This window comes from Phoca vitulina, unplaced genomic scaffold, assembly GCF_004348235.1.
Source record: "Phoca vitulina isolate PV1807 unplaced genomic scaffold, GSC_HSeal_1.0 scaffold16, whole genome shotgun sequence".
Taxonomy (NCBI): Eukaryota; Metazoa; Chordata; class Mammalia; order Carnivora; family Phocidae; genus Phoca; species Phoca vitulina.
This window is the reverse complement of record NW_022589719.1, coordinates 23,772,093-23,791,120: the sequence shown is the minus strand read 5'-3', so window position 1 is coordinate 23,791,120 and position 19,028 is coordinate 23,772,093. Positions and strand designations below refer to the sequence as shown.

General features: G+C 39.9%; 1 protein-coding gene and 1 non-coding gene across 4 annotated transcripts in view; both read left to right on the top strand.

The window, feature by feature from the left end:
- Positions 1 to 19,028, top strand: part of CKAP5 (cytoskeleton associated protein 5) — a 103,074-nt gene that overhangs the window by 63,570 nt on the left and 20,476 nt on the right. For all 3 annotated transcript variants that reach the window (XM_032414044.1, XM_032414045.1, XM_032414046.1), the window contains exons 17-31: positions 1,554 to 1,739; positions 2,619 to 2,713; positions 5,284 to 5,341; positions 5,430 to 5,555; positions 6,376 to 6,515; positions 6,680 to 6,854; positions 7,446 to 7,559; positions 8,629 to 8,757; positions 12,081 to 12,275; positions 12,642 to 12,777; positions 13,844 to 13,932; positions 16,265 to 16,390; positions 17,583 to 17,732; positions 18,016 to 18,219; positions 18,433 to 18,568. In XM_032414044.1, coding sequence (XP_032269935.1) covers positions 1,554 to 1,739; positions 2,619 to 2,713; positions 5,284 to 5,341; positions 5,430 to 5,555; positions 6,376 to 6,515; positions 6,680 to 6,854; positions 7,446 to 7,559; positions 8,629 to 8,757; positions 12,081 to 12,275; positions 12,642 to 12,777; positions 13,844 to 13,932; positions 16,265 to 16,390; positions 17,583 to 17,732; positions 18,016 to 18,219; positions 18,433 to 18,568 — 2,059 coding nt within the window. The remainder of the gene's footprint in view (positions 1 to 1,553; positions 1,740 to 2,618; positions 2,714 to 5,283; positions 5,342 to 5,429; positions 5,556 to 6,375; positions 6,516 to 6,679; positions 6,855 to 7,445; positions 7,560 to 8,628; positions 8,758 to 12,080; positions 12,276 to 12,641; positions 12,778 to 13,843; positions 13,933 to 16,264; positions 16,391 to 17,582; positions 17,733 to 18,015; positions 18,220 to 18,432; positions 18,569 to 19,028) is intronic.
- LOC116638994 lies at positions 18,693 to 18,803 on the top strand. The gene has a single exon (XR_004300759.1). It is a non-coding gene; the product is annotated as a small nucleolar RNA SNORD67 (small nucleolar RNA).

Here is a 19,028-nt window from a genome sequence, read left to right as displayed (position 1 = left end):
TCTATAATTTTAGAATATTATCGTCACTCCAGAAAGAAACCCCATACCCATAAGCAGTCACCCTCTTTCTCCCCAGATTTCTCCCCCTACCCCCCGGTCCCTGGGCAACTGTTACTCTGCTTGCTGTCTCTATGGATTACTTCTCCTGGACATTTCATATAATGAAGTGTCTTTTACTTAGAATAATATTTTCACTGTTCACCTATATGGTAGCATGTATTTTTATCGCTAAGTAATATTCCATTGTGTGGATATAGAACATTTTATTTACCCATTTATAGGTTGAAGAGAATTGGTATTCTTTCCACTTCGTGGCTATCTCTGTGAACATTCATGTACAAGTTTTTGTGTGAGCACATTTTTTTCTTTAAAGATTGATTTACTTAGAGAGGGGGAGAGCATGTGCGAGTGGGGGCAGGGGGAGAGGGAGAGAGAGAATCCCAAGCAGACACCCGACTGAGCATGGAGCCCAACACAGGGCTCGATCTCATGACCCTGAGATCATTACCTGAGCAGAAATTAAGAATGAGATGCTCAACTGGCTGAGCCAACCAGGTATCCCTGTGTGAGCACATTTTTAATTCTCTTGGATATATACCTAGAAGGAAATTTGCTGGGTCATATGGTAACTATGTTTAACTTTTTGAAGAACTGCCAAACTGTTTCCCAGTGTGGCTTCACCATTTTATATTCGTACCAGTAGTACAAGAGAATTCTAATTTCTGTACATCCTCACCAACTCCTGTTATTTAAATATTCAAATAGGACAGAGAGAAATATTGAAGGGCAAAGGGGTCCCAAGAGCCATACATCTGCCGCCATCACATTAACATCTTTAAATTGTTTTCAAATCTTCTTCATTCTTCCACTTAAAAATCTACAAGTTCTTTAAATCTCTCAAGTTCTGTTGTATGTATGTCCATGAGGGTTATAGTTTTTTGTGGGCAACACTAGTGGGAACTCTGAGTGATGCAGTTAGTTTGGTCATTTATTATGTATTTCAGGTTGTGTATTCAGTACTATATGATAACAAGGATAAAAATTATTTTGCTTCTTTGTTTAAAATTGTCATTTTTAAGGGCATCTGGCTGGCTCAGTCGGTAGAGCATGAGGCTCTTGATCTTGGGGTGGTGAGTTTGAGCCCCATGTTGGATGTAGAGATTACTTAAAAAGTAAATAAATAAATAAATGAATGAATGAATGAATGAATGAATAAAATCGTCATTTTTAGGGGTGCCTGGGTGGCTCAGTTGGTTAAGCGGCTGCCTTCGGCTCAGGTCATGATCCCAGGGTCCTGGGATCGAGCGCCATGTTGGGCTCCCTGCTCAGCGGGGAGCCTGCCTCTCCCTCTCCCTCTGCCTGCCACTCTGCCTACTTGTGCTCTCTATCTCTCTGTCAAATAAATAAATAAAATCTTTAATAAATAAATAAAATAGTCATTTTTTTAGTTTGGTCATGTTCTCAGTTGTCCCTGTGTTACATCTTTACTATAAAAATAAGTAAATTAATGTTTTTGGCTTACTCATAACTTTATGATACTTATCCTTGTTCAGGTGATGCAGATGAAGCTTCACATAGTTGCTTTGATTGCCCAGAAGGGGAATTTTTCCAAAACTTCAGCTCAGATTGTCTTGGATGGCCTTGTGGACAAGATTGGAGATGTGAAATGTGGGAACAATGCAAAAGAAGCTATGACAGCAATAGCCGAAGCTTGCATGTTGCCGTGGACAGCTGAACAGGTTAGTGATAGAGCTCTCTCCCCCCAACTTTTCCCAGCTTTTCCCAAATTTTAATTTAAGGTTACTAATTAAACTGTAGTCCTTTTCTTCCTAAGTCAAACCATTTTTTATATTCTGCATTTTTATCCTTACCTCTAATAATATACTGTTGCCTGATAATTAGAATTTATCTTGGCCAAGAATAATCTATTAAAAGATGAGAGTGATTTTCTCTTAAGACATTATAATTCAGAGTGATCACTAATGAAAAGTTGTAAAGTCCAGAATGCTTTTTTTTTTTTTTTTTTGAAGATTTTATTTATTTATTTGACAGAGAGATAGAGCAGGAACACAAGCAGGGGGAGTGGGAGAGGGAGAAGCAGGCCTCCCGCGGAGCAGGGAGCCTGATGCGGGACTCGATCCCAGGACCCTGGGACCATGACCTGAGCTGAAGGCAGATGCATAACGACTCAGCCACCCAGGTGCCCCAGAATGCTTTTAATACTACTGTCACTTACCTCATTTTCTTGTGTAAGTTAAATATTTCATTCCTAAGGCATTTTTTTTTCTTAAGATTTTATTTATTTATTTGACAGAGACAGCAAGAGAGGGAGCACAAGCAGGGGGAGTGGGAGAGGAGAAGCAGGCTTCCCGCTGAGCAGGGAGCCCGATGCGGGGCTTGATCCCAGGACCCTGGGATCATGACCTGAGCCGAAGGCAGACGCTTAACGACTGAGCCACCCAGGCGGCCCTTTCATTCCTAAGGCATTCTTGCAGTTCTATCAGGGTTGGAAAAACCATGCTTAATCCACTTCTACCTTTATGGCATACTATATTTCTGTGAGAAATATGAGAAAAAACACATGCTTATTTTTGTTTTTTCCCTCTTTTTCACTTTAGGTTATGTCAATGGCTTTCTCACAGAAGAATCCCAAGAATCAATCAGAAACTCTGAATTGGCTATCAAATGCAATCAAAGAATTTGGTTTTTCTGGGTAAGTCAGAAACAAATCAGGTACAAAATAATTAAACATTGTGTCTATCTCTAACTAGTGATTCTTTTTGCTGTAGCTGTCTCTGCTATTTCTGAGACACCAGAGCTGGGTTGGCTAATTTATATAAAACAAAACTACCTTTGTTCCTCAAAAGTCTGTATTGGCTCATGGTCCTGCATTTTCATGTCCACTAACATTAGAGCTCTCTGTTATTTCTCCTTAAGTATTAATAACAATCCCTCAGAAAAGCCACTTCCAAGGATTTCTAGTCAAATATATTTCGAAATTACTACATATAATCACATTTGTTTAGAGACCTATCATGCATGTTGGTGAATCAAGGTCATGCAACAGAGAAGCTTGCCTAACTTTATTTTTTATTATTATTTTTATTCATTCGAGACACAGAGATACAGAGAGAGAGAGAACACGAGCAGGGGGAGAAGCAGAGGGAGGGGGAGAAGCAGGCTCCCCACTGAGCAGGGAGCCCAACACGGGGCTCTATCCCAGGACCCTGGGATCATGACCTGAGCCAAAGGTAGATGCTTAACAACTGAGCCACCCAGGCGCCCCAGCCTAACTTTGTTTATTAACCCACTGTTTCCCAAACTTGTTTGCATATTGAACACATTTGTTTATTTAACAAAATTTTATAGAGCTTACTTTATACCAGGCACTTTTTTTTTTAAGATTTTATTTATTTATTTGAGAGAGAGAGAGAAGAGATAGCAACAGAGATAGTGAGAGAGAGTAGGAGCATGGAGGAGAGGGAGAAGAAGGGCTTGATCCCAGGACCCTGGTCATGACCTGAACTGAAGGCAGACGCTTAACTGACTGAGCCACCCAGGCTCCCCTATGCCAGCCACTTTCTAAATAATAATTCATTTGATTTAATTCTCATAAAAACCACGTGAGGCATTGTTATTCCCATTTTATACGTGTGGAAACTGGGCACACAAAGCTTGAGTAATCTGTCCAAGTCACAGTTCCCATGTGGCAAAGCCAAGATTTGAATCCAGGCATTCTGGTTCCAAGAGAAAGTACTATAACTGCTATACTATGTTGCCTTTCTCTGTGCCATGCTGTTTTTTACAATATACTTCTTAATGTGTTACAAAATAGTTTTCTAGGGACGCCTGGGTGGCTCAGTCAGTTAAATGTCTGATTTAGGCTCAGGTCATGATCTTAGGGTCCTGGAGTCGAGCCCCCACATCAGGCTCCTCACCCATCAGAGAGTATACTTGTCCCTCTGCCCCTCACCCTGCTTGTACTCTCCCTCTTTCTCTCTCAAATAGATAAAATGTTTAAAAAAAAAAAAAAAAACACCTAAAAAACCCAAAATAGTTTTCTACATTCTACCAAATAAAGAAATACTTCTCTAGAAGTTATTCAAGTGACATTCAAGCAAAGACACAATTGTTTGGGAGCACCTGGGTGGCTCAGTCAGTTAAGCGTCCAACTCTTGGTCTCAGGTCATAGATCTCAGGGTTGTGAGATCAAGCCCTGTGTTGGACTTCATGCTCAGTGGGAAGTCTGCTTGAGATTTTTATCTCACCCTCTCCCTCTGCCCCTCTCGCACTCCCGCATACGCTCGCTCTCTCTCTCTGAAATAAAATAAAATCTTAAAAAGAAATAAAATAAAAATAGCAAGGAGTGATTGTTCTTCAGTAGGTAGTAGAGGGGAATGAGTTGTGGGGGGTCAGTGGGAGCAGAAAAGATGGGAGAAAGAACTGAGCCAGGTCACATTGGGCCTCAGAGTTTTGAGTTAGTTGGAAACTATTAGATGGTTTTAAGCAGAAGAGTAATAGGATCATTTGGACTGTAGTCAGAATAAATAGTGAGGATCGAAAAGACTAATTAGTCCTATCAAGAAAATATACTGGCTTGGACATAGTTTGTAGAAACGGAAGTATTAGGACGCAGAATGTATATCGGAACAGGAGTGGCACCTGGGTGGCTCAGTCGTTAAGCATCTGCCTTCAGCTCAGGTCATGATCCCAGGTCCTGGGATCGAGCCCCACATTGGGCTCCCTGCTCCGCGGGAAGCCTGCTTCTCCCTCTCCCACTCTCCCTGCTTGTGTTCCCTCTCTCGCTGTGTCTCTCTCTGTCAAATAAATAAATAAAATCTTAAAAAAAAAAGAAATCGGAACAGGTTACTGAGTATAGGAAAGAGAGGAGTCAAGGATGGCCTGAGCGAATGGAAGAATAATGTGGCTCTTTACTGAGGTAGGAAAGACTGGAAACACAGCATTTGGGTTTGGGGTGTGGACAGTCAGGAGTTTTGGTCTTGACAGATGTGGGACATCTACTATACATTCAAATGGAAGTGTTACAAAGGCTGTATGGATATACAAATCTAGAATTCAGAAGAGGGGTCAACACTGGGGTTTAGGAGTAATGAGCTTGTAGACAATATTTAATGTTCCCTGTCAGTGACTGGAGAGAGAGAATAGGTGAGACTTGGGGACATAGCCAAAGGGAGCCAGTCCTGGAGTCTGGCTTTATAAAACTCTTGAGTATTTTGAGAGTTTCATTTATTTGTTTTTAATTCTAAATGTTACTTCTTTCAGGTTGAATGTGAAAGCTTTTATTAGCAATGTGAAGACAGCTCTTGCTGCAACAAACCCAGTGAGTACATACCACATATGTAGGAACATTGCAGCCATCTTTGTGGTTCAGTTCTCATTTGCAAAGTTCTTTTTGTTCTGTCTGCCAGGCTGTGAGGACTTCGGCCATCACCCTGCTTGGTGTGATGTACCTGTATGTTGGTCCCTCTTTGCGAATGTTCTTTGAGGATGAGAAGCCTGCCCTTCTATCCCAGATAGATGCAGAATTTGAGAAGGTAAAGATTCCAAAAATGATACAGTCCATTGGTAGACTTGAGAATGCTCATAATAGTTAAGTTTAAGCTTTTAACCCTTTAGAATGAGGAATATATATGTATTTGCTTTTATATGCATAAAGTATCCCTAGGAAGAATTCATAAGAAATTGATGGCTTTGTCTATGAGGAGGGCGACTAGATAGCTGTGGCATGGGAGGGGAGATTTTCCTCTTTTGTCTCTTGTACCTTTGGAATATCAAACATTTTTATTGTATTGCCTATTCAGAAAGTATATCAACATTTAAAATTGTTTTAAATAAAAAAAACTTGGCCTTCCTTGAATAAACTTTCTAATCAAAATTGCTGGGTTTGGGCAGACTTGCTCTATATTTATTGGGCATCTAAGTCAAAAGACAACTTCATGATTGAAAAGTCAGATTCTAGTAGGCTTGTATAAAAATACCTTTTGCCATATAGTCTCAAATTTGGGATCTAAGTAGGAATTAAAATATGTACTGTGTAGGGGTCCTTGGGTGGCTCAGTCAGTTAAGCGTCTGACTTTTGATTTCGGCTCAGCTCATGATCTCAGGGTTGTGAGATCAAGCTCAGGGTTGTGTCAGGTTCTGTGCTGGGTGTGGGGCCTGCTTAAGATTCTCTCTCTCCCTCTGCCCCTTCCCCCCTTTCTAAAAATAAATACATACATACATACATACAGTGTAGTTTGTAAATATTAAGTAGTATGAAGGAATAGGAAAGTTTGACATAGGCGCATTCTCTAACTTGTTTGCTCTCGTACCATTCATCAAGTTCATTAGCCTCACTGATTTGTTTGTGTGTAGATGCAGGGACAGAACCCACCTGCTCCAACCAGAGGGATTTCTAAACACAGCATAAGTGGTACAGATGAAGGAGAAGATGGAGATGAACCAGATGAGGTGGGCACTGATGTTGTGGATCTTTTGCCGAGGACAGAAATCAGGTAGGTTTATTGCAAATGGTTTATTGGATTTATGTAGTGAAAAAAAAAATTTTTTTTTTGGTAGCGAATTCTTAATGGCACCTTCTCTTCCTGGTCAAGAGTACTTCTGTGACATTATTTCTTTAGGAGTCTGGAATTAAGGATTCTGTCTTCTGCTTTTTCAGTGATAAAATCACTTCAGAGTTGGTGTCTAAGATTGGTGACAAGAACTGGAAGATCAGGAAAGAAGGCCTGGATGAAGTGGCAGCTATTATCAATGAAGCAAAATTTATCCAGCCGAATATAGGTGAACTGCCAACTGCTTTGAAAGGCCGACTCAATGATTCAAATAAAATCTTGGTACGTAGAACATGTGCCTGTTCTTTTTCTCTCCCTCCCCTCTTCCCTGCAGGAAGTTCCTTTTTAGTAATCTTCACCTGCAAAAAAAAATGAGTGGCCACTTCATTTGCTTTGAACTAGAATTCCTTTAATTTCTTAAGTGTGCCTCAAGATAGGTTGGTAGGTGGCAGGTTTATTTATCAAATTTTCATGGATGTCAGATTTGCTTTTTATAGAACTCTAATATTAAATATCCTTATATAAAACTGTTTGTTATATGCATAAACACGTTTAATTTCTAATTTTTAAATTTGGGTTTTTATGTCAGGATTTTCTTAAACTAGGCTTTACCTTACTTTAAAACAATAAAGCACTATCCATTCTGGTCTAAAATTCTAATACTCCAGTGTTATGAACTAATGATAAAAGGACAGGCCACTGCCTATAAATTATTCATAAGCTAATTAGAATAGCATCATAACAAACTGACTACCCTGTCTTTCAAGTAGGCCCAAAACTTCTAGTGCACTGACTACTTAGCAGCAAACTTGGAAAACTTGGAACACTGTTGCTCCTGGTTTCATCATCAAGTGTTGGCTCTTTCCCACTCAGGTGCAGCAGACGTTGAATATCCTCCAGCAACTGGCAGTAGCCATGGGCCCAAATATCAAGCAACATGTGAAGAACTTAGGCATCCCTATCATCACAGTCCTTGGAGACAGCAAGGTAAACCTGACTCCTGACCACAACTCCCTTCTGGAATAGGCCAGCCACATTCTTGGGCTAAGACCAATTCTCAGTGTGTGTAAGAGTACACATAAACAGTCTATAAACAGTCTATATACAATTTTCCTCCTATAAACATTAGGAGGAAAATAGTAAACATCTTTACCTCCCAAGCAGTATGAAGGTGAACAGTTATGTCACTCGCCTTGCGACCCTTAGATAAGTTATTTATTTTCTTTGAGGTTCAGTTTCTTTATCTATGAAATTTCATTCTTACAGAACTAAATAAGAATCTGTACATAAGGTACCTGTTACTGTCTCATATAGTATGCACTCAAAAACTGTTGGCTATTACAATTATGACATCATTGTTATAAGTACTGTTAGGAAGAGTGAATACGTTCATGAATTTTGGGGTCATGTATTTATTTTCTTCCTTGTTCTCCTGAACTGCTGGAGCAGGATCTTCTAGTACTTCAATTTCACAGTCCTAGAATTAATCTCCTTGAAAGTTGCAAGCCTCTTATATTTAGCCCTAGATTGAATATTTGAATGTGTCTTTTTTTTTGTGCAATTCATTTAATATGAGGAATTGGGGTATTTTAATGTTTTTCATGTCAATAAGTCCTCATTCTGTGAACGCAAGTTAATATGAAAACATAAGTGTTCAGGCAAATTGTTAGTAATTTCAGTCTAACTATTAGGAGTTCTCTACCCTGTGGAGTTACATTCTTTATAGATAACCATGGACATAACAGCCCCCAGAGCTTCAGAAAATAAAACCTCTGAGTTTATTCCCCTTACGTGATACTTTATGCCCAGGTCACTGTTTTTGCCTAATTTAACTGAGTACAGGACCTTACAATTGGAGTTTTATGTTTCTTCTTTACTTTGGATTTTCAGTACAACCATAGAACTAGATTCTGTGTCAGAAAAGTTGATTCCAAGTATGTTCATGTGGACCTTAGAGAAACCTCCGTTGTTCATGTTCCCAAAGTAACAAACTGTTTCACTCCCTACCTCCAAACCATAACTGATGTTATCTTTACTAATTCTCTTCTCTATTTAGAACAATGTTCGGGCAGCTGCCCTAGCAACTGTGAATGCTTGGGCAGAACAGACAGGCATGAAGGAATGGCTGGAGGGAGAAGATCTTTCTGAAGAGCTCAAAAAGGAAAATCCTTTTTTGAGGCAAGAGGTAAGTATTACAAATATAATGTGCTTTACTCATGACAGATTTTACCTTCTTAGAGGTCCGGACCTACCTAATAAATATGCTTGTATGAATAGAATGAGTTTCATTATGAAACAGTTAATAAAATGAAACCAAATTCCTGAAGCTTTTATACTCATGTGCCTCTTTTTCTCTCCCCCCCCCCCCACTTTGATATCCATAGATAAAACACTAAACCTCAACCTAAACCTTCCATCCTGTACAAACATTAACTCAAAATGGATTGTGGACTTAAATGTAGAACATAAAAGTATAGAACTTTTATTTTACTTATTTTTTCAAAATGGTGTTTGAACTTATGACCCTGAGATCAAGACCTGAGTTGAAATCACGAGTTGGTCACTTAACCAACTGAGTCACCCAGGCACCCCCAAACTATACAACTTTTAAAGATAATATCGGTGAAGGGCGCCTGGGTGGCTCAGTTGGTTAAGCGACTGCCTTCGGCTCAGGTCATGATCCTGGAGTCCCGGGATCGAGTCCTGAATCGGGCTCCCTGCTCAGCGGGGAGTCTGCTTCTCCCTCTCCCTCTCCCCCCTCTTGTGCTCTCTCTCTCTCTCAAATAAATAAATAAAATCTTTAAAAAAAAAAAGATAATATTGGTGAAAAACATCAGGATATAGAAATTCTTCAGGCAAAGAATTCTTGGACTTGACTCCAAAACCACAATCCCATCAATGGAAAAAATTAATAAATTAGACCTCATAAAAATTAAGAATTTTATTCTGCAAAAGACCATGTGAAGATAATGAAAGGTAGCTACACCACAGGAGAAAATATTTGCTAACTCAGTATCCAATAACCATTATCTAAAACATGGAAAGAATTCTCAAAGCAGTTTAAAAAAAAAAATAGTCTAATTAGAAGATGGGCAAAAGATGGGGCTCCTCCTTGCTGACTCAGTTGGTGGAGCATATGATTCTTGATCTCAGGGTCATGAGTTTGAGATCCATGTCGGGCATAGAGCCTACTTAAAAAAAAAAAAAGAAAAGAAAAGAAAATGGGCAAAAAACATGAATAGATGTTTCATTGAAGAGAAGATGCAGGTGGTAAATAAACCCGTAAAAGTTGTTCAATATTATTAGCCATAAGGGAAGTGCAAATTAGAACTACAGTGACACATCACTCTACAACTATCAGAATTACTGAAATAAAAAAATAGTTTTAACACAAATGCTGGCAAGGTTTTGGAGAAATTTTAACACTGCTGGAGGAAATGTAAAATGGTACAGCCACTCTAGGAAAAGGTTTGGCAGTTTCTTATAAAACTAAACATGTAGAGGGCACCTGGGTGGCTCAGTCAGTAAGTGTCCAACTCTTGATTTCGGCTCAGGTCATGATCTCAGGGTCATGAGATTGAGCTCTGTGTCGGGCTCAGTGGGGAGTCTACTTGGGATTCTCTCTTTCTCCCTCTCCCTCTGCTTCACTCCCCACTCGTGTACATGCCCTCTCTCTCTTTCTAAAATAAATAAATCTTTTTTTAAAAATCCCGAAACTGAACATCCAGTTACTATATGACCCAGCAGTTGTGATCTTGTGCATTTATTCCATAAAGATGAAAATTTATGTCTGCATAAAAATCTATACATGAATGTTCATAGCAGCTTCATTCATGATAATCAAAAACTGGGGGACAGCCCAGATATCCTTCGACAGGTGCAAGGTTAAACCAACTGTTGTACGTCCGTGTGGTAATACTATTTAGCAATAAAAGAATCACTGATACGGGCAACAATTGAGGGAAATCACCAAGGAATTATGTTGAGTGGCAAAACCCAGCTCCAAACAGTTACATACCATATGATTCCACTTGTGGGATATTGTTTGAAATGACAAAATTTTAGAAATGGAGAACAGATTAGTAATTATCAGGGGTTGGAATGGGAGGAGGGAGGTGCCTGCGGTTACAAGGAGGCGCCTGAGGGATCCTTGTAGTGGAACTGTTTAAAATCGTGACTGGTGTCAGATGTAGGAACATGTATGTGGTAAAACCATAGAACTAAATACACACAGACACACATGAGAACAGCCAAGCTGGGCAGTCTGAACAGGATCAGTGGATTGGATCAATGTCTGTATCCTGGTTGTGAAACTATAGTATAATTTTACAAAGTGCTACTGTTAGAGGAAACTGAGTGCATGGGATCTCTGTATTATTTCCTATAACTCCATGTGGCTACAATGATCTCAGAACTTCAATTAAAAAATAAATACAGTTATGAATTATTTGGGAGGAATAGAGAAAAACTGTCGATATAGGGCTGAAAACAGAAGTCCTGGTAGACCTTGTCCTCTCCTGATCAAATAAATGTTCTGCATCTTCTCTAGCTGAGTAATTCTTTAGAATTTTTTTTAAAAGATAAATGAAAGATTTTCATCTGTAAAATGAATTAAGAACTATTAAAGCTTGGGAGGGGGTGCCTGGGCGGCTCAGTCGTTGGGCATCTGCCTTCGGCTCAGGTCATGATCCCAGGGTCCTGGGATCAAGCCCCTCGTCAGGCTGTCTGCTCTGCGGGAAGCCTGCTTCTCCCTCTCCCACTCCCACTGATTGTGTTCCCTCTCTCGCTGTGTCTGTCTCTGCCAAATAAATAAATAAAATCTTTAAAAAAAAAAAAAAACTATTAAAGCTTGGGGTGCCTGGGTGCCTCAGTCAGTTAGGCGTCTGCCTTTGGCTCTGGTCATGATCTCAGGGTCCTGGGATCGAGCCCCACATGGGGCTCCCTGCTCTGCGGGGAGCCCACTTCTCCCTCTCACTCTGCCTGCCGCTCCCCCTGCTTGTGCTCTCCTGCTCTCTCTGTCAAATAAAATCTTTAAGAAAAAAAAACAACAACTATTAAAGCTTTATAGTTTAATGCCCGAGTGTGGTCTAAAGAACCGTGTCCTGGGGCACCTGGGTGGCTCAGTCGTTAAGCCTTTGGCTCAGGTCATGGTCCCAGGGTCCTGGGATCGAGCCCCGCATCGGGCTCCCTGCTCCACGGGAAGCCTGCTTCTCCCACTCCCCCTGCTTGTCCTCCCTCTTTCACTGTGTCTCTCTCTGTCAAATAAATAAATAAAATCTTAAAAAAACAAACAAAAACCGTGTCCTTATCTTAAAGAAAATTGTCATCTTTGCATATATCATTTAAATATAACATTGTTCTTGAACAATGAAAATTACTGATTTTATATTGGAAACTTGAGTGTAAGAACTAATTCAGTGTTCGGTACTGATGCAGTCATTAAGCCTAAGATCATAAGTAATAAGTTTCCCCTTGAAGTGTGTAACCGGTCTTTATTTCTTTTGGCAGCTTCTGGGCTGGCTGGCTGAGAAACTACCGACTCTTCGTTCCACCCCCGCAGACCTTATCCTTTGTGTTCCTCATCTTTACTCGTGCCTGGAAGATCGCAATGGAGATGTGCGGAAGAAGGCCCAAGATGCCTTGCCTTTCTTCATGATGCATCTGGGATATGAGAAAATGGCCAAGGCTACCGGGAAACTAAAGGTACTACTTCTTGTGGTTGCTGCTCTTAAAAGCCATTAGAAAAATATTGAACATGAGTATATATAGGCAAGAGATCATATTACCTCCTAGGAGTTTCACTTGAAACCCCAGTGAGAGCAAAAATATGTTGAACTCCCAAGAACCTGACTCTGCAGGGACAAAAGTTGTGACCTTCTAGAATGGTAGCTAATTTAGTATGACTTCATAATGTGTGTTACTTCTCTTGCACTGTGTGCCGCCTCCCTTACTTCATAGGTATTTCAAAACTGGGAGCTCAGTGATGTGTTTGACAGTAGCTCTGTTAGTAAGCATACTATGAGTGTATCATGTATGTGGCCTCTCACTTCTGTTATGTTGTCTCCCTAGCCAACTTCTAAAGATCAGGTATTGGCCATGCTAGAGAAAGCCAAAGCTAATATGCCAGCTAAGCCTGCTGCATCTGCTAAAGCAACTTCCAAACCAATGGGAGGGTCAGCTCCAGCCAAATTCCAGCCAGCTTCAGGTAACTCTATTTTGAGAGGGTTAAGGGGGAAGGAAGTAGCCCAGGGGAACTCTAAAAAGAAATCCAGCCTTCATTTCTTACCGAATTTCCAAACAGCTTAGATCCTAGACCCTCCTGCCTTCCCTCCCTCTCTTCCTCCCTCCTCACCCTTCTACCACAAACATTTGTCAAGTTTTATGCTAGGAATTGTGCTGAAGGTATGAAGATGCTTAATTTGGTTTACAATTCCAAAAAGGGGTTTCGGAATAGCACATTGAAATACTCCAGAAAGTGAGTGTTCCATCCTATTTTTGAGGTTTCCATACATTTTCTGCTATTGGATATAATAGAGGGGGAACTGGGACCATCTAGTCTAATCCCCTTTATTAAGAGATGAGGAAACCCAAAAGATTAAGTGACTGGCACAAGGACAGCCAGTCAGTGCCTAAACCAGCATAGAGTTCCTCTTCCTCATTCCCAAATGAGTTCTGCTGCAGTGCCCGTTTGCCGATTCATTCTCTTACTAATCTTTTAGAGAAAATTCTTGATTTCATCACACTAATGTTATAATTCCATCATATGTAAGTAAAACTCTAATCTGTAACCACTTCTTCTCTAGACTTACTACTTAAATAAAATATTCTTTTTAATGGGGTAGAAGCTATTCATGCTATAGAGTTAGAAATTGTACATGTGTAAAACTGTTGGTATCAACATATATATTCAATTACAACGTTTGTTGGAATCTTGCTATATGGTAAATACTGAGTACCAAAGATGACAGACCCTACCCTTAAGGAAGTATCAATCTAAAAGGTTTTTTTAACTGTTAACGTAGAAAATAGTTTTAAAACTTCAGCTTAACTGTTGGCAAAGTAGATGTAGATTGAGCTAATTTCTTAGGGTTATGCTTAAAAAAGGAAATTTAGGCAGAAAAAAAGATTAGGAAAAAATCTAATTGAAAATACTTTCTAAATTGACACATTTAAAGCTGTAGGCTTTCTCATCATTATGTATTTAACCTGCTCAGAATAAAGTGATATTAGTTAGAGTTTATATTTATAGTAGATGCCTTTTTTTCTCAAAGCACCTGTTGAAGATTCTGTTTCCAGCACTGTAGAAGCCAAGCCTGATCCGAAAAAGGCCAAAGCTCTAGGAGTTTCCTCTAAAGCAAAGGTATGTTAGCTCTGCATACTTAGATGTAGAATTGCTTTTAAGTGTGTTTTATACGCTGAGTCATTCTATTAGGAAAGATCATATTATGTATGAAAGAACATTACTACTCTTTTTTTTTTTTTTAGGACTTTATTTGAGAGAGAGAGAGAGAGAGCGCATGAATGAGAGCACAAGTAGAGGGAGAAGCAGACTCCCCACTAAGTAGGGAGCCCGATGCGGGGCTTGATCCCAGGACCCTGGAATTATGACCTGAGCCAAAGGCAGATGCTTAACTGACTGAGCCATCCAGTCGCCCCTACTGTTTTTTTGGTTTTTTTTAAGATTTATGTATTTATTTGAGAGAGAGCAAGCCCAAGCCAGGGGAGGGGCAGAGGGAGAGAATCCTCAAGCAGATTCCCTGCTGAGTGCAGAGCCCGACGAAGGGCTCCATCTCATGACCTGTGAGAGCCTGACCTGAGTCAAAACCGAAAGTTGGACATTCAACTGACTGAGCCACCCAAGTGCCCCCGGTACATTTATTATTATATGCTTATATAGAATGGGCACTCTGGCCATTTGTTTGAATATTATTTGTTTCCTTCCCTTTGCCTGGTCCTTTAACTCAGTGAGTTAATTTAAATAGATAATTATCTTCTAAATTGTCCAGTTGAAGCTGTTCTTTTCCTATCCTCCCCACTGTCCTCATACCAAATTTAACAAGTGCTTATTTTAGTATTTTGATCACAAGTGCTTTGAAGTATTTTTGACACTATTCTTAATGCTGTCCTTTTTTCCCCCAGTCTTTTGCAGTTTGCAAAGCAGTTTCACATAAATGATCTCATATTTGTTTTAACTGAATGACTTCGGTGTTTGAACTAGAAATTCTGGCCTACTAGAAATAATGGGCTCTTGCTACATTTATCTTAATAATTAATAATGGTTACAGTTTTGAAATTCAAGTTTTACTTTAAATACATATTCTCAGTTTTCACTATTTTCTTTCCATCTGTTACAAAGATTCAGAATCTTGGATTATTTTTCAAAACCACTTTAATAATTTAAAATGTTTCTAGCGGGGCGCCTGGGTGGCTCAGTCGTTAAGCGTCTGCCTTCGGCTCAGGTCATGGTCCCAGGGTCCTGGGATCGAGCCCCGTATCGGGCTCCCTGCTCTGCGGGAAGCCTGCTTCTCCCTCTCCCACTCCCCCTGCTTGTGTTCCCTCTCTCACTGTGTCTCTCTCTGTCAAATAAATAAAAATCTTTAAAAAATAAAAAAATAAAAAAAATAAAATGTTTCTAGCAAGTTTCTCTAGAAACAGGTTCAGAGAATCTCTAGTTATAATGATGTGATAGAGATAGATTTTATATGCAGAGAAACAGAAAAGCTTTCTTGACTAAGACATGTGTAAATGCCATTCAAAATGTCATTAATATGGAAAGCTATAAGTGGTGTTGAAGATTTCAGGAAAGAAAGGAGCTGTCCAGGGGTGCCTGGGTGGTTCAGTCGGCTAAGCAGCTGCCTTTCGGCTCGGGTCATGATCCCAGGGTCCTGGGATCGAGCCCCATGTCAGGCTCTCTGCTTAGCAGGGAGCCTGCTTTTCCCTCTCCCTCTGCCTGCCGCTCCCCCCCGCTTGTGCTCTCTCTCTCTCTCTTCCTCTCTCTCTGTCAAATAAATAAAATCTATTAAAAAAAAAACAACGGAGCTGTCCAATAAACAAAGAGTCTGTGACCCAGACCAATGATACGTAATAGTTTTCCAACTATATTACATGCCAGTACAAGGTAACCCACTTGAGGTACGTATTTGAGAATGTTACTTGAGAATGTATTATTAAAAACATTTCTGGGGGCTCCTGGCTGGTTCAGTAGGTTGGGCATCTGACTCTTGATTTTGGCTCAGGTTGTGAGATCAAGCCCTGGTCGGGCTCTGTGCTCAGGGCGTGGAGCTGCTTAAAAGATTCTCTCTCTGCCACCCCCCCACCCCCCACCGGCTCACACTCCCTCTTAAAAAAAAAAAAATTTCTGGTGGGGCGCCTGCGGGGCTTAGTCGGTTAAGCATCTGACCCTTGATCTCAGCTCAGGTCTTAATCTCAGGGTCATGAGCTCAAGCCCTGTGTTGGGCTCCATGTTGGGCGTAGAGTCTACTTAAAAAAAAAAAAAAAAGAAACAAACATATGTTTCTGGAAATGTACAGAAAGTTAGTATGTGCAAGATTCTGTGGCTCATCTGTTTCTTTCATGGGGAATATAACGTTGAGAGTGTCTGTTTTATAGAGAGCCCGCTTACCGGGCAGTAACATCATATTCCCAAGGAAGAGTAGCCTAGCTAACCAATGTTCCCTGAACCTTGGCTGTAGAGTGCACAAGGAAAGAAAGTGCCCAGCAAAACCAGCTTAAAGGAGGATGAAGACAAATCTGGTCCTATTTTCATTGTTGTTCCAAATGGAAAAGAGCAAAGAATGAAAGATGAAAAAGGATTAAAGGTAAGGAAGGGACAAGAACCTTCAGGAGTTTTTTGCTTTGTTTTGTTTTGTAATCAAGAACCATTTTACTGTCTGGAATTCATTTCATTGTGAAATACCTAATAATGAACTGGATCTTTTGCTAATAAATTATAGCTTGTTTCTCTTCGGTTTATGGGAGCATTAGTTACTACAAAAGGAACTATAGAATGGAGCTATTGCCTATTCTTCCTCCAAATGGAAAGAAACAAGTTGTTTTAATTTTTATAATAAAAAAATGGAAAATATTGATTTTTATCAACTACACATCTGTAGTAGGGTACTTGTTTAATCCTTCTTGTACCTGATACCTCAAAAGACAGATCTGGTGACTATCTGTCTAATTCAGTCATTTCTCTTTTTATGTTATTTTGGTATTTTTAGGCAGTTAAATTTTTCTGTCAGAATACATGTTTAAAAAAAAATTCAAGCAGTATGAAAAGTACAGAGTGTAGTAAAAGAAGCATGTCTCCCCCTAGTCCCCCTCCACAGGGAAGATATTATTACCAGTATTTTTGTGCATTACTCCAGAATTATGAATATTTCATACTATATAGTTATATATGTATAAATGTATAGCGCTTTTTACACACGGGAACATGCAGTACTCTTTGTTCTGTATTTTGCTTTTTTCTTTTAATGATGTTTGAAATATCTTAAAGGTCATTACATAACTGTGTGCATATATCCATTCATTCTCTTTATTGGTACATCATGTGTATGTACCTTTCTTTATCCCCAACCCACAATATAAACATTTAGGTTTCTTCTAGTCTCCCACTATTATAAACTATTCTGCCATGAGCATTTTGAATGTAGGTACTTGTACACATATGTGAATATATCTTTATTAAACTCCTACTAGAATGTATGTACGTATTTAACTTTGATAGATATTACAAATTTTCCCTTTATTGTACCAGTAGTATCCACCATGTTCTACAATAAGAGAGCATTGATTTTTCTAGTGAGAATTGCTGAATTGAAGATGTTAAGAGTTAACCTTCCAGAAGTATGACTGCTTGATAATATATTTTGCATTCATATTTAATTACAAATTAATCTTGTCGAATTTTAAAATCCTATTATATTGATTTCTGCAGCTGCTTTAAATAGAATTCTCTACCTCATTTCAGTTGAACATCTTATCCCTTTCCCTGTTTTTTTTTTTCAGGTGCTGAAGTGGAATTTTACTACTCCACGGGATGAATACATTGAGCAACTAAAGACTCAGATGTCTAGCTGTGTGGCTAAGTGGTTACAAGATGAGATGTTTCACTCAGACTTTCAGCATCATAACAAAGCCCTTGCTGTCATGGTTGATGTAGGTTTACAGTAGATAAATACACGTGTATCTCAGATCCATGAAAATACCGAGCCTTGTGAAATAACCAGAAGTTAAGGTGACTTGAGAAGGAACTAGAATACACCATGTTCTTTGGCTTTAGAGTTATAGTATTATTTGATAGAATAAGTGACTGTCATAATTTAGGTCTTAAATAGAATCTTAAAAATCTGTTTTCTTCTTGGACTCTAGTAAAATCTATAATGTACTTACCTAATAGAACTCATATTTTTATACAGTCTTATTTGTCTTCTGTTTTAAGCACTTGGAGAGTGAAAAAGAGGGTGTTATTGGTTGCCTGGATCTTATCTTAAAGTGGCTTACCCTGCGGTTTTTTGACACCAATACAAGTGTCCTGATGAAAGCCCTAGAATATTTAAAATTGCTCTTCACCCTGCTAAGTGAGGAGGAGTATCATCTTACTGAGAATGAAGCATCTTCCTTCATCCCCTATCTCATCCTCAAGGTAATGCGTTGTTCTCATTCTGGAAGACTGCCCAAGTTCCCAGCTGACCTCAGTTCCCATCCTTTATTCCCTCTCCCTTTTCCATTTATTCTGTGATGATACCTTTCACCGCTCATTCCCGTGCCCCTGTTCTTCCAAGATGTGTGACGCATGGAAGGAAGGACCCTTTGCTACTCAGGAACTGCCTCAGTCGTTATTTTCCTTGTCGACTAGGTTGGAGAACCAAAGGATGTCATTCGTAAAGATGTCCGTGCCATCCTGAACCGGATGTGCCTTGTCTACCCAGCCAGCAAGATGTTCCCCTTCATCATGGAAGGAACCAAATCCAAGAACTCTAAGCAAAGAGCAGGTGAAGCAACAATTTAAATTGAGGCGTGAGTCTGTGCAGCAGTGACCTCGAAAAGAAATAGTTTGTAGATGCACCGAGGACATTTCAGTGTCTGTGTGGTTGATCCCGACCTTCCAATTTGGCCTGTGGGAGTGATGAGTTGCACACTGGTGGAGCCACAGTATCGGGTGATACAGGCGCTGCTCAGGACCACCCTGCTGACACAATCAGGTGCACAGGGGCCATCTGACTCACAGGCATCCCTTGCTTCCAGGAGCACTCGCTGTAATAGTAGTAGTATATGATTGTGTGTGTGTGTGGTTTTTTTTAAGATTTTATTTATTTGACAGAGCACAAGCAGACGGAGAGAGAGGGAGAAGCAGGCTCCCCGCTGAGCAAGGAGCCCGATGTGGGACTCGATCCCAGGACCCTAGGATCATGACCCAGGCTGAAGGCAGCCGCTTAACCGACTGAGCCACCC